This window comes from Stenella coeruleoalba (genome assembly GCF_951394435.1).
Source record: "Stenella coeruleoalba genome assembly, chromosome: 9".
Taxonomy (NCBI): domain Eukaryota; kingdom Metazoa; phylum Chordata; class Mammalia; order Artiodactyla; family Delphinidae; genus Stenella; species Stenella coeruleoalba.
Window position 1 is genome coordinate 70,903,952 of NC_137155.1, and position 12,912 is coordinate 70,916,863.

At 38.6% G+C, this 12,912-nt stretch overlaps 2 protein-coding genes across 20 annotated transcripts in view; one reads left to right on the forward strand and one right to left on the reverse strand.

Annotated features, from left to right (window-relative positions):
* MDFIC (MyoD family inhibitor domain containing) overlaps positions 1-12,912 on the forward strand; it is a 144,349-nt gene that overhangs the window by 83,204 nt on the left and 48,233 nt on the right. The window lies entirely within an intron of this gene.
* The window catches only part of LOC307192094 (uncharacterized protein), an 868,937-nt gene continuing 858,277 nt past the window's right edge, over positions 2,253-12,912 (reverse strand). For all 17 annotated transcript variants that reach the window (XM_079932631.1, XM_079932629.1, XM_079932628.1 and 14 more), the window contains one exon: positions 2,253-2,366. In XM_079932631.1, the coding sequence (XP_079788757.1) occupies positions 2,280-2,366 (87 nt within the window). In that variant the 3' untranslated portion in view covers positions 2,253-2,279. The remainder of the gene's footprint in view (positions 2,367-12,912) is intronic.

Here is a 12,912-nt window from a genome sequence, read left to right on the forward strand (position 1 = left end):
AAAATATTTGTTGATGTCTATTTGGAAAAGAGGCTTATTACTATGTACATCTTCACCCTCATTGTATCCTTATGATTTTTTTTTTGGCATACAGTATTAAAACTTAGTCCTTTGGAAAATGTCATAATTCAGAGAACTTAATTTTTATAAGTCTTCATAAGGGCTGCCTCAACTTAGAGAGTTTCCAGTCAGTTGGGCCTGATGCAATCCACTCTAGTATGCCTTGCAAACTAACTGCTGAAATCTCACATACTGTTAATGATTATGTATGAAGACTCTGGAAGAACTGGAGGTGTCACTGGCGATGGATACAGACATAGCATAGTGCTTTTTTAAAGTAGGGGAAGGTATACATGTGGCAAGCCAGTTAACTTGACTCCCAAATTCTAAATAGACAAAGCATTTGGAGGAAAATGGAATAATGGCCAAAAGCTTGACTGACTTGTCTCCCAGCTCCATTTTGACAGGAGTGAGCCTTCTGGTCAGACATAGTAAAGCAGCAGCATGTAACACTGGTGCTTAGAGAAAGGCTGTGTGTATGTAGAGAAGGTAAGGGGTGGCGTCCTATGATTTGGATTCTAATCCTGCCTAAAACCCATTAGCTGTGGGGCATTGGGTAAGTCAGTTGTCATACAGCTTCAACTTCTGCATCTTTAGAATATAGATGGGAGGAGTACCTTCCCTCACTACCTCCTGAGGTTGGTGAAGGGTCAAACATGGAAATCTAAATGGAAATATTTTAAATCTAAGTTTATAGATGGATATTAGTTATATATAATGATGAGAATAACTAGTACCTGGTTTAAAGGTCGAAGTGCAGGACCACTTTGAGTTATGCCTTGAAAAGAATGGAATCTCTTCCATAATTGCATTTTTAGGCTGATCCAGAGACACTAAGCAGAGAACCAGGGAAGAAAATGGGGTGTGATTCTCTGAATGCTCTCACTGGTTATCCAGCGTTGGGGGAAGAGTAAAGTACACATATCATGGCCTCTTTCATATGATCTTAAAAACAACCACCCAAAACAGATCATCAGAAAATGTGCACTGAATAGGCCCCTCTTATATTTAAAGCTGAAAATTAATTTTAAAATAAATGAAGTCTCTCAGTCAGATAAAAATATACAACAGAATATTCTTCTACAAAAAGAATACTCTTTTTGTCCTTGATTTCTGGTAATATCCCACTGTATTAGTGTTCTCAGTATAAAATGATGCTTCTACCTAAGTTACTAATCAATAGGAATTTACTTCTGTGTGGATTTATGTGCTTAATAAATGGAATTCTGACTTTTCTTAACACTAAATTAACTACTTTAAAAATGGGAAAAAAAGGAATATGCAAATACCAATATACCAACCATGCTCAGACTTAACAAGTGTCAACATTTTACCAAATTTTCTTGTTTTCTCAGTTTGTTTAAAAAAAAATAAAACATGTTTTGTTCAACACGGCAGATTGAACATACATATTCCTTTCTCTTTAGAAATCTCCCTTAAATGATAGTAAATTAATAATATTAAAAAAGACACATTTAAATAGAGAACAGACAAGGACACAACAGTGGATCAGAAATGTTAAGAGCTTTCTGAATGATGGAAAGTAGATGGAAAAATAATAACTGAGTTTGTAGCACTGAAAGCCAGAACTGAAGTGTCAGTATAATGCAATACGGTACTTAATACCCCCTAAAAGTTCAAGATTTGGAGACACCTGGGATCTTGGAATCTGGGGTGAAATTTGGACTGAGAAGAAGAGGGAAGGTGGAAAGTTTGCACACACAAGGCTTAGACCATCAGGTCCCTTCCACCCACTGAATCTGAGCAGCTGTGCTACTCCCACTCCAACCCTCACAAGACACAAAAGAGTGATGCTCTAGAGAATTTAAACCAGGGAGGCTCCAGACCTCGGACACCTGGAATGGCAGAGCATGGGAGCAAGTGACATACTGACCACAGGGTGCTTGGTGACAGTTAACTCCCTGCATGACAAGACACAGACGCAGTCCCAACCTCCTTTCCCCTTAATCATTGATGGTCATGAACCAAATATCACAAACCAGAGAAAAGTACTTACTTTTATATTTTTCTTGCTCATTAGTTTTCCAGTTTTGGAAAAAAAACAAATGGAAGAGATTTCATCTTACCTCCTGTCGGCTACCATAGTCCCTAGTAGCATTCCTGAGCTCCCAACAACTGGCTGAGAGCAGAGGGGCTAATGAAGCTAGTTCAATTAGTCATTGTTGGCTGTAGGTGGACAGAAAAGTGCTCAATCGCTACTACGACTCCTTCAGGTTAGTCTGGCTCCCAATGAAGGTCCCTCTATTTAAGGTGTCACACCTTCTCCCCGCCTCATACTTCTTTCTCTAGAGAAAGAAGAAAATTTTAACAACTGTGTTAATAGATATTATCCAGGTGGCTTAGATTTTAAATGACAAGGTCCTAATGAGGTGGGTACTTAAACTGATTCTTTTTGGATTGTTTTCTAGATATCATGTCATATATACATTGTTTTTCTACATGTTGACAGTGAATCATGGAGCTATACTCTTGTAATATTAAAATTAAGGAAGGTGCCTTAGAGATCAGTGCATTCAACCTCTATTTTTTCAGTAAGCAGAAAGAAATAAACAGTTTGTCCAAAGATAATCAGGTAGTTAGTGGCAGGAGCAAGGCTATAATTTTTGAAAATGGTCTTTGATTATCAATGAGAATATCTAGTTACCCCTTGCAATTTGTAAACCACAGTGTGGGATTTGAAAGGCCATATTAATAGAAAATAATTACTAGAAATTAATAGGAATTTTAAAGTCCCCAGGTAGATACATTTATTCAATTCACTGTCCAGTTGCCCATTTTGTTCTCCCTTAAGAGTTTATCTTCATGATAAAAATTGCTTTGGTCAGCATTCTACCCACCTGTGGTTCTGGTATTAGAATTCTGATTCTTTCTCCAGTGGAGTGCACGAGGCAAGAGACAAGGAGAATCCCTGGAGGGAGAGTATGTTTTTTGGAACCTCACCAAGATGTTACTAAAGCATGTGTGTTGCTCAAATAAACCCTGTGGAGTTGGAAAAAGGTTGAGACTTACTGCTAGAGAATTGTGTTTTAACTGAGTAATGGAATCTGATTTAGGAAATTGGAATAAAATATGAAGATTAGGACAAATCAGAGTGATAGTGTTATTTCTAAAATCTGTGCAGATTCATGAGAATAGTAGCAAGATTCCCTCACAACCATTCATTTTACTATTAAAGAACATCAAATAATTCATGCAATTCTCTTTAGCCTCAGAACAATTTTCACCCAATTTCAATATAAACAGATTTGTGCATTTCAGGGAAATGGATGTATGTGTTTCTTTCTTGGAAGGTAATTAAAGGATAAGATTTCTATAAATGTTTCCTAATATTCCAAATTGTATTTTACATTTATATGCAGTTGATGGCCCCTTTATGTAACTTCCTAAGAACCCTTTTATTGAGAGTGTCTTTATTCACAGTAAGTATTTAAGCTAATTTCTGGTCAGTTATACCGAGAGTGGTCTTACAAGTGAATAATTTATTATAATAACGGCTTATATAGTAAAGAAGCATAATATCTGAAAAATATTGTCAGGAATTGTTTATGGAAGCACAGTCTATCATTTTTCTACTATATTTGTTTATAAGTTGAATTAGGCAATAAATATGTGGTCCAAAGGACTGTGGAATATTCTCCAGCCAAACTGGCTTCCCATCAGTTTAGCAAATGTGCTGAGCCCTCTTCTGCTTCAGGGCTTGTCATGAGTTGTTAACCTGGCCTGAAACCCTGTTACTCCTCTTTGCAAGGCCCCTTCCCCTTCAGATCTCTGTAGAAATGCCATTCGTAGCTATCCAGACCAAAATAGTTTCCCTTGTTATTCTCTCTGGTAGCAGTACTTTTCCTTTATAGTACTTACCATCATTTAAAATTGCATATTCTATTTATTTTTATTTAATGTTTAAAGTCCTTTTTTCACCTCTATTTAGTCTCAGCACTCTGTCTGATACATAGTAGATGTTCAATAAATACTTGGCAAAAGCATGCATAACACATAAAGAAGACATAATTTCATAGATAATGAGCACTGCCACCCACTCTTTTATCTTCAAGTGCTAAGATAACAATCTTAGTTTTTTCCTACTGGCTCCAGTTATTATTTGTGTGTTTTTGTCTACTATTGGGAAACAGAGCATCGTTCTTTTGAGTAAATTAATATGAGGTCAGTGGTGATGAATAAACTTTACATTCTCATTTTTCCAATCCTTTTGAATTTCAAATAATAATTGGCCGTTTAAACGTGTGGAATAGTTGTGGAGCTTTGGAGGATGAAGGTAGTTGCTACAGGTTCTAAAAACCACTAAGTAGAAGAAGTCATTATATCAGGGAGGTATGGGAGAAGGCAATTGTGCTTATGTTTCCCTTGTTTACTTTTCTAGGTATACAGTATGTACTTATTAAGATTTTATTTAAATGGCTGAAATTGGGAGCTGTAAAATGAGCATTATTTTTTCCTTGTGTCATTCCTTCATTTCTTCTAAGTGACCACTGTTCAAAGTGCTGGAGCAGATATTCTGAAGTGATGGGCACTTCAGCACTTAATAAATGCTCATTGAGTGACTATACAAGTGCATGAATGACATGTTTCTTGCTACAGAGGAGCCTGCAGTCTGGTCGAGAGGGCAGACCTTTAAACAGATTTTGCTCTAGGGGTAGAGAGGAAGGAGATTTGGGGTCAGCATGTGATGCAGTGCTAACAAATGAACCTTGAGGGATGTCTCCTGGAGGGTTTCTGGGAATGGTATTTTTATATTCTTAAAAGGGACAGCTGGAAAGAGCTCCCTCTTTTTTTCAAGGACTGTCATCATCTCTGGATATGGTACCTGGACCGGTGTCAGGGAGTCTTGTAACTATGAAGGGAACAGTCAGATGGGAAAGTTGACATGCCAAGGATGGTGGTGAAAATATATCCACAGACCCTGTGAAATTAATAATACTAGAGCTACCGTGTTTGGATTTCTTGTTATGCAAGATAATGTGTATCCATAAGCTCTGTGAGGGCAAGGTCTTTGTACATTTTGTTCACTGTAAATCCCTTATGCCTAGAACAAAGGCTGGGACTAGAGTATATACTCAACAAATATTTTATAATAACCTATTTAATTTATCAATAGTATGCAGCCAAAGGTACCTTGATGGATTTTGTATGTTGTAATGGCCAAATCAGAGGAAGAAATGTTTGTATAAATGGTCTCAATCATATTCATCTTTAAATGTGGTTAATGAGTTTGTTCCTCTGTGTTTAGTCATTTCCTGGTGCTTATGTTTGGGAAACATTTTATTCTCACAGAGGCTAAAATTGTCTTGATACATTGGTGAGGACAAGAATCTAAAATTCACATTCCTCCAATCAGTCTCCAAAAATTTAAAGCAGCCCTGTAAGGAGGTGCGGGGAGAGCTTTTATCTCAGGAGGAGACAAGATAATGAGAAAATAGTGTTATTTTCACTTATTCACTTGCATATTGAAACCTTTCCAATATGTTTAAGTTTATAATATATTGTTCACATATAAGAAAGAATTTTAAATTCATGTATGTGAATCTACCTCTACAGGTTTAGAAAACTGTATTGCACCATTATTCTGAATATTGTTGTTAGTTAGTTTCTGGGATAAGCAGCTTATTTATTACTTCCTTATGGAGGAAACTCACAGGATCTCCTATTAGGGTTGGACATGACAGTTAGGACCATCCCAGTCTTCCTGTCAATTCTGAAAACTTTGCTTGGAGACCTATTTTCAAATTATGTCAGAGACAGCATCATCTATGATGAAAACTGCTATTAAAAGTTAAGTACAGGGCTTCCCTGGTGGTGCAGTGGTTGAGAGTCCGCCTGCCGACGCAGGGAACACGGGTTCGTGCCCGGTTCCGGGAAGATCCCACATGCCACGGAGCGGCTGGGCCCGCGAGCCATGGCCGCTGAGTCTGCGCGTCCGGAGCCTGTGCTCCGCAACGGGCGAGGCCACGACAGTGAGAGGCCCGCGTACCGCAAAAAAAAAAAGTTAAGTACAAAGGTTTCCTTGTCTTGGGCCATATCTTAAAAGAATTTGTTGAAGAGTGAAAAGCCATACTAATAACAAATACCAATGAACTTTAACGGTTATGTGCTCTATTAAAGCTCTGAGGAATTCATAGTAACAGAATTTACTTTTTTTCTGATTCACTTGTATAAGCTATTGGAAATAAATGGACTTTTTAAACGTTCAGTTAGCAATTCATAGTTTCCTCTCCCTAATTTCATATCTCCTAACTGGAACTTCATTTGCATTGCCACTCCTGTAATCTGAAGGAGATACCAGTTTTACTTGTACGTTAAGTTGGATTTACTTTTATTATAGGGAGGGGGAAAAACTTTTCGCTCTATAATTTGGTACTGACTTTTCCTAGGCTGTTTTCAAAAAGGTCACTTAACTAGTATTTTTGATGCATTTCCCTACACATAGTTTGATATCTCTAACTGAATCTTTAATTCCCTTGTTATAACAGAGTTTCTTGAATCCTTGCTGTAGCTTCACCATCCTTATATTATGCTTTTACAGCAATTCCCTAGACTCGTGAAGGGGAAGGATGAAGTTTATAATGATATTGAATACCAAACTGTTGCTTGATTTATTCAGGAAGGTTGTTATATACTGGGATCAAGTGACAGCTTAAAAGCTAGTATAATTTATCATCATCAGTTAATTTTCACTGGGTGTCCACTGGGTGCTGAACGTCGTACAAGGCTTTTTGTCAGCAGGTATGTGCCTGATAAGGTTGATGGAACTCTGAGAAGACGGAATCTTGCCCTTAAGGCACTTGCTGTATAATCAAAGGCAAGTCAGCAAATGCCTAGAGTTGTCAAGCTCTGTGTACAAAACCTATGTAACAGAAAATATTAGGGTTCTTGTCAGCAAATGGAGGTCCCACTCTCATTAATACCTGTACAGCCACCAGAAGAAAGGGGGCATTGGGTGGACCAAGAATAGGTGTCTACTATGGTCCAGTCCCCGTTTGACTGGCACACATTTCTGTGTGTGTCTACACATATATAGTTTTTTTCCCTACATATCATTTCAAAATACTCCTACCTAATGAGATCCAGTTATCTTTTGAACAAACATTATGTACTCTGCCTCTGCCTAATGAGAGACAAATCAAAGTTACATCCCGATGATATATCTAGAGCTATTGTCATATGGCTGTTCCACAGATCTCTGGGTGACCTTTATTCCTCTGGAATGACCCAGAAATCTGGTCTCAATCAAATTTGGACGTAGTGACTCATGATCTTGGAAATTATGGTTTGAAACGTATCTGATTGTATAAGGGTGAAGGAAGTATAGGATAGCTGCCATGTAAACTCAGCTACAGCCCTGGTCTAAGGAATATCCGTATTCCCCTGATTCAGGATAGTCCAGAAGATGCTGTGGTCAGGGACTGTCATCTAAGCATCTCTATTCAGCTTCTTCCCTAACCTTGGGTTTTGTGGCCAGTGGATGGATTCCCGAGGATTACCCGAGGATTACCTGCTAAGAAGTTTTCCCTTGTTGGGTCACCTTCATGGCCATCTCTGAGAAGGGCTTTGGGGAGAATTCCCTAGCAGGGGCCTTAGCAGTTTTTTTCTTGTTGGTAACAAGGACTTAGATTCAGGGATTGCCTTAGGGTAGAACAAGTTACAGGTCTGTATTTGCTAGGCTAGGGATTTTTTTTTTTTTCTAGCAATATAAATTCTTTAACATCTTTGTTAGGTGCTTATCAATATCCTTTTTTTGGAGGTAGGGGTGGCATACTTCATTTTCTGGCACAAAAGTTGTGTGTCAAATAATGACCTTTGACTCTGGTCCCTTGCCTTGCCACTTTAGTTTCAGAGTTCAGGGATCCCTCTGTCTCCTTTAGTCTTGATCTAATGGCTTCCTGTCACTAGCTCTACTTACGTGGGTGGTGAAGCTTGACCCAGGCTGTATGCTTCCCCAGGCTCCTTCCCCAGGCTGTATCCCTTGTGAATGAGTTGCATGAACTACTTAGTAGGAAAGGCACTTGAGAGAGCCTGGAGTTTCAGGCTTCCGCAGCTCTTGCGCCTCCTTAATATCCCCTTATTCCATTTTCCAGCACTTCACATTTACCCAGTCAGCACACTGCATTCAGACTGTAACAAATAATTTGGCTGCTGAAATTCAGGTAACATATCTGAACTTTAGTGGTCCGACATTATTGGCTACCAGGGCTATTTCTTACGGGTTTATATCTGTGAGTTGCACAAAGGCAAGTGGGGGCCAAAATCTAGCCCTTGCTCTACTCACTAAGGTTTGCGCTCAGGCAAGGAAGGCTTTTTGAAATTTGTCTCTACAGAAAGCAGTACCTTTTTCGGTTTACAGAGTAGCAAATTTATTTGTGTGATACTGTCTTTGCCCATGTTGCTTGCAGGTAAAAAAAAGCTTTCTTTAATAAAACTGTCCGCATTTTCTAGTCAGCTTTTATGTTGGCCAGCTAGAATCGAGTTTGTTGTTTTATTGTAGCAGCTACTGAAAGCCATGAGAAATCCAGTGTACCAATATACGGGCAGATTTCTGCAAAGTCCCGTAAAGCTCCAGCCTTCCTGTGCAGGCAATCTGTGTCCCAAGGACTGACGACTGCTATTTTAACTAGCTACTTTGCTACTGTTTCATACTGACAGCTTATTTTCCAGCTAGGATGGAGTGATCCTCATTTTCCCCAAACTTAGTTTTGGCTTTACTTAGTTTCCCATTTTAATAACCTACTCCTGATGCAGGTTTTTATATTATATCACAGACCTTCGTTTCAAGGTTTTTGACTTGTACCTTGCCGTACCAGAGAGCCTTATCATATAGAGAAGGGCTGAAGGCACCCAGAGGCAGGCTGGGTCGAGGACCTACGTCAGAAAGCAGTCTGCACCTATCCAAGCGTGTCAATGTGTATATTAAGTTAAAACCTAAGAGAGCTGCACGCTTCCTAACGGGATGTCTTCTTACCTGCTTTGTGGTCCTTGAAAGCTGTAATCAGTGTGTAAAGACTCTGGGTGAATTCTGAAGTTTCAAGTGTTTGGAATTTTCAGTATTTGCTTTTTTAGTTGCCAACTACCCTCATTTTACTATAGTATATGTCGCTTAATGTTTGTAAATGGTGACTTGGTTAAGCATTTCTGATGCGTTATTTAAAAAGGTAATACTTGAATATGTTCTATCCCATTGTGATAGATCAAGTGATTACTTCTAAAAACAAATAATAATGGTTTAAAAAATCTTTTTCTATAAACCTCATGGTGAAACACTAGCAAGATCAAAGAAATGTTTAACTAATGGTCTGAAAATTGAAGTGAGGTGTAGCTACTTAATACTTCCTGACTTGCTATTGTTTTGAGAATTCTGAGGAAAACTTCTATTTGTTGAAACATAACACAGGAACAGTAGGACTTTTCAAACTTCTGCTTGCCCACTATCGATCTTAAAAACAACAATGACAACAAAGGAAATGCCTTTTTATACCTAAAAAAAGTATATGTGATATATATATATATATATATTTGTCCTGAATATGCCCATTATTACCTATTAGAAAACTCAGGAGTCATTCTTCAAAAGAACATGAAGGCATTACATCCCTTTTAAAGTTACCATATTAAAAAATATTGCAGTATGTAAAATAGGTTTTTGGAAGATTGTGTCTTTGTGCTATTTTTTATTAATGTATTTTCAGTCATACAAAAAACACCATTTAAGCTATTGATTTTCTGCAAAATATAAGCACATATACATTTATTTAGATATTTATTATACAATGATAAATAATTGTGCAGAGGTCACTTTATCAGTTGAATCAAATGAGGGAAATACCTATCGAGTCAGTGAACGAAGGAGACCACAGCAACCAGAGGTCTCATCTTCACTATGGGATTAGATGGGAGGATGATATGCTCTTTTAATATATAAATGAAGCTTGTAGACAGCAATCCATAATGAAAGCTGCTAAGTTAAACTGAAAATATTCTATTTTTGAATATATGGGTGGTGAGCTTCTATTATCCAGATAAGTTAGCTAGAAACTGATATTCAATAGCTGGTGTAAAGTAAGGCCAAATTTGTCATCCATTCGAGGATAAAAACAAGCATGAGAGAAAAGCTCCACTTGGATGGGATATAATAAAATTTGTGTTATTCATCGATGTACTGTCTGGGGACTTTTCAGTAATACATGCAAATATTAAAAGAAAGTGTACCTCGCTTTCTTTAATGATCTTTATTGTTGAATTTATTCTTCTGTTTGTATATTTATTTGAAGCCTGTTTATTTACAAGAAGGTTTGGGGTTGATTTATAGGGGGGAAATAGAGCACCTGGTAACAGAATAAAAAATAAAAGGCAAGTAATAAATCAGAAAGAAATGGCGGGGGAGGGGATTAAGTAGGGAAAAGTGAAGAGGGAGAAATCAATGGGGTGGAACTGGGAAGATAAACCTCCCCAGGCCCATGAAGATCTATCATTTTGCCAGTGAAGGTCCTACTGCCCAGGGAGATGTAATACCTTTCTCAAGCTCACAGAACCAGGAAATACTGACTCCAGAATTCAAACCCTAGTGGGTCTTGTTTGTCAAAGCCTGCGCGCGTCCCACCATCTGTTGTTGGCAGTATCTTGTTGAAGAAGACACTTGTGTACCGATTGTTCCTGATATAAAGGAGACCGACTGGTCCTAGCTTGCCTGGGACTGTCCTGGTTCTAAAACCACTGTTCTACCTCTCAGCACCTCCCTCAGTCCTGAGTAAACTGTGGTGGATGGTCACCCTGCTGGCTCTCCTTCCAGCCACCGTAAAGGAAGAAATTTGACAGGGTTGTATCACTGTCCCCGAATGGCAGCTGAAGGCTGGGGTGCTTTTCCTACAGAACTGCGTGATGCATGACTATCCCTCAGTGATAGTCGGATCCTGTGTTATAAAGCTGAGCTGCTGCTTTCTAAGATCCACCAGAGGCTGTGGATTTGGCAGTGGTCTTTCCACTGCTACTAATATATTTTGTTTCTTTCTTGCTAGGGAAGAGTGGTGTCTTTTGGGTCATTTGGGCTAGGGACAATTTACATACATTATATGTTGATATACTATACATAGTTGTTCATAGGCTTTGATAGAAGCTATGAATGTTTTAAAATGAGTCCCAGCATTAATTCCATGGCTAACTCAAAGTTTATTTTTTTTAACATCTTTATTGGAGTATAATTGCTTTACAGCGGTGCGTCAGTTTCTGCTTTATAACAAAGTGAATCAGCTATACATATACATATATCTTCATATGCCCTCCCTCTTGCATCTCCCTCCCGCCCTCCCTATCCCACCCCTCTAGGTGGTCACAAAGCACCAGCTGATCTCCCTGTGCTACGTGGCTGCTTCCCACTAGCTATCTATTTTACATTTGGTAGTGTATATATGTCCATGCCACTCTTCCACTTTGTCCCAGCTTACCCTTCCCCTCCCCTGTGTCCTCAAGTCCACTCTCTAGTAGTCGATGGACACTTAGGTTGCTTCCATGTCCTGGCTATTGTAAATAGAGCTGCAATGAACATTGTGGTACATGACTCTTTTTGAATTATGGTTTTCTCAGGGTATATGCCCAGTAGTGGGATTTCGGGGTCATATGGTAGTTCTATTTTTAGTTTTTTAAGGAACCTCCATACTGTTCTCCATAGTGGCTGTATCAATTTACATTCTCACCAACAGTGCAAGAGGGTTCCCTTTTCTCCACACCCTCTCCAGCATTTATTGTTTTTGGATTTTTTTGATGATGGCCATTTGACTGGTGTCAGGTGATACCTCACTGTAGTTTAGTGATTAGTGATGTTGAGCATTCTTTCATGTGTTTGTTGGCAGTCTGTATATCTTCTTTGGAGAAATGTCTATTTAGGCCTTCGGCCCATTTTTGGATGGGGCTGTTTGTTTTTTTTATATTGACCTGCATGAGCTGCTTGTAAATTTTGGAGATTAATTCTTTGTCAGTTGCTTCGTTTGCAAATATTTTCTCCCATTCTGAGGGCTGTCTTTTCGTCTGGTTTATGTTTTCCTTTGCTGTGCAAAAGCTTTTAAGTTTCAGTACGTCCCATTTGTTTATTTTTGTTTTTATTTCCATTTCTCTAGGAGGTGGGTCAAAAGGATCTTGCTGTGATTTCCATTTCTCTAGGAGGTGGGCCCAAAAGGATCTTGCTGTGATTTATGTCATAGAGTGTTCTGCCTATGTTTTCCTCTAAGAGTTTTATAGTGTCTGGCCTTACATTTAGGTCTTTAATCCGTTTTGAGTTTTTTTGTGTGTATGGTTAGGGAGTGTTCTAATTTCATTCTTTTACAAGTAGCTGTCCAGTTTTCCCAGCACTATTGAAGAGGCTGTCTTTTCTCCACTGTATATTCTTGCCTACTTTATCAAAAATAAGGTGACCATATGTGTGTGGGTTTATCTCTGGGCTTTCTATTCTGTTCCATTGATCTATATTTCTTTTTTTTCTTTTTTTTTTTTAACATCTTTATTGGAGTATAATTGCTTTACAATGGTGTGTTAGTTTCTGCTTTATAACAAAGTGAATCAGTTATACATATACATATGTTCTGATATCACTTCCCTCTTGCGTCTCCCTCTCTATCCGACCCCTCTAGGTGGTCAAAAAGCACGAAGCTGATCTCCTTGTGCTATGTGGCTGCTTCCCACTAGCTATCTATTTTATGTTTGGTAGTGTATATATGTCCATGCCACTCTCTCACTTTGTCACAGCTTCCCCTTCCCCTTCCCCAAATCCTCAAGTCCATTCTCTAGTAGTTCTGTGTCTTTATTCCTGTCTTACCCCTAGGTTCTTCATGACAT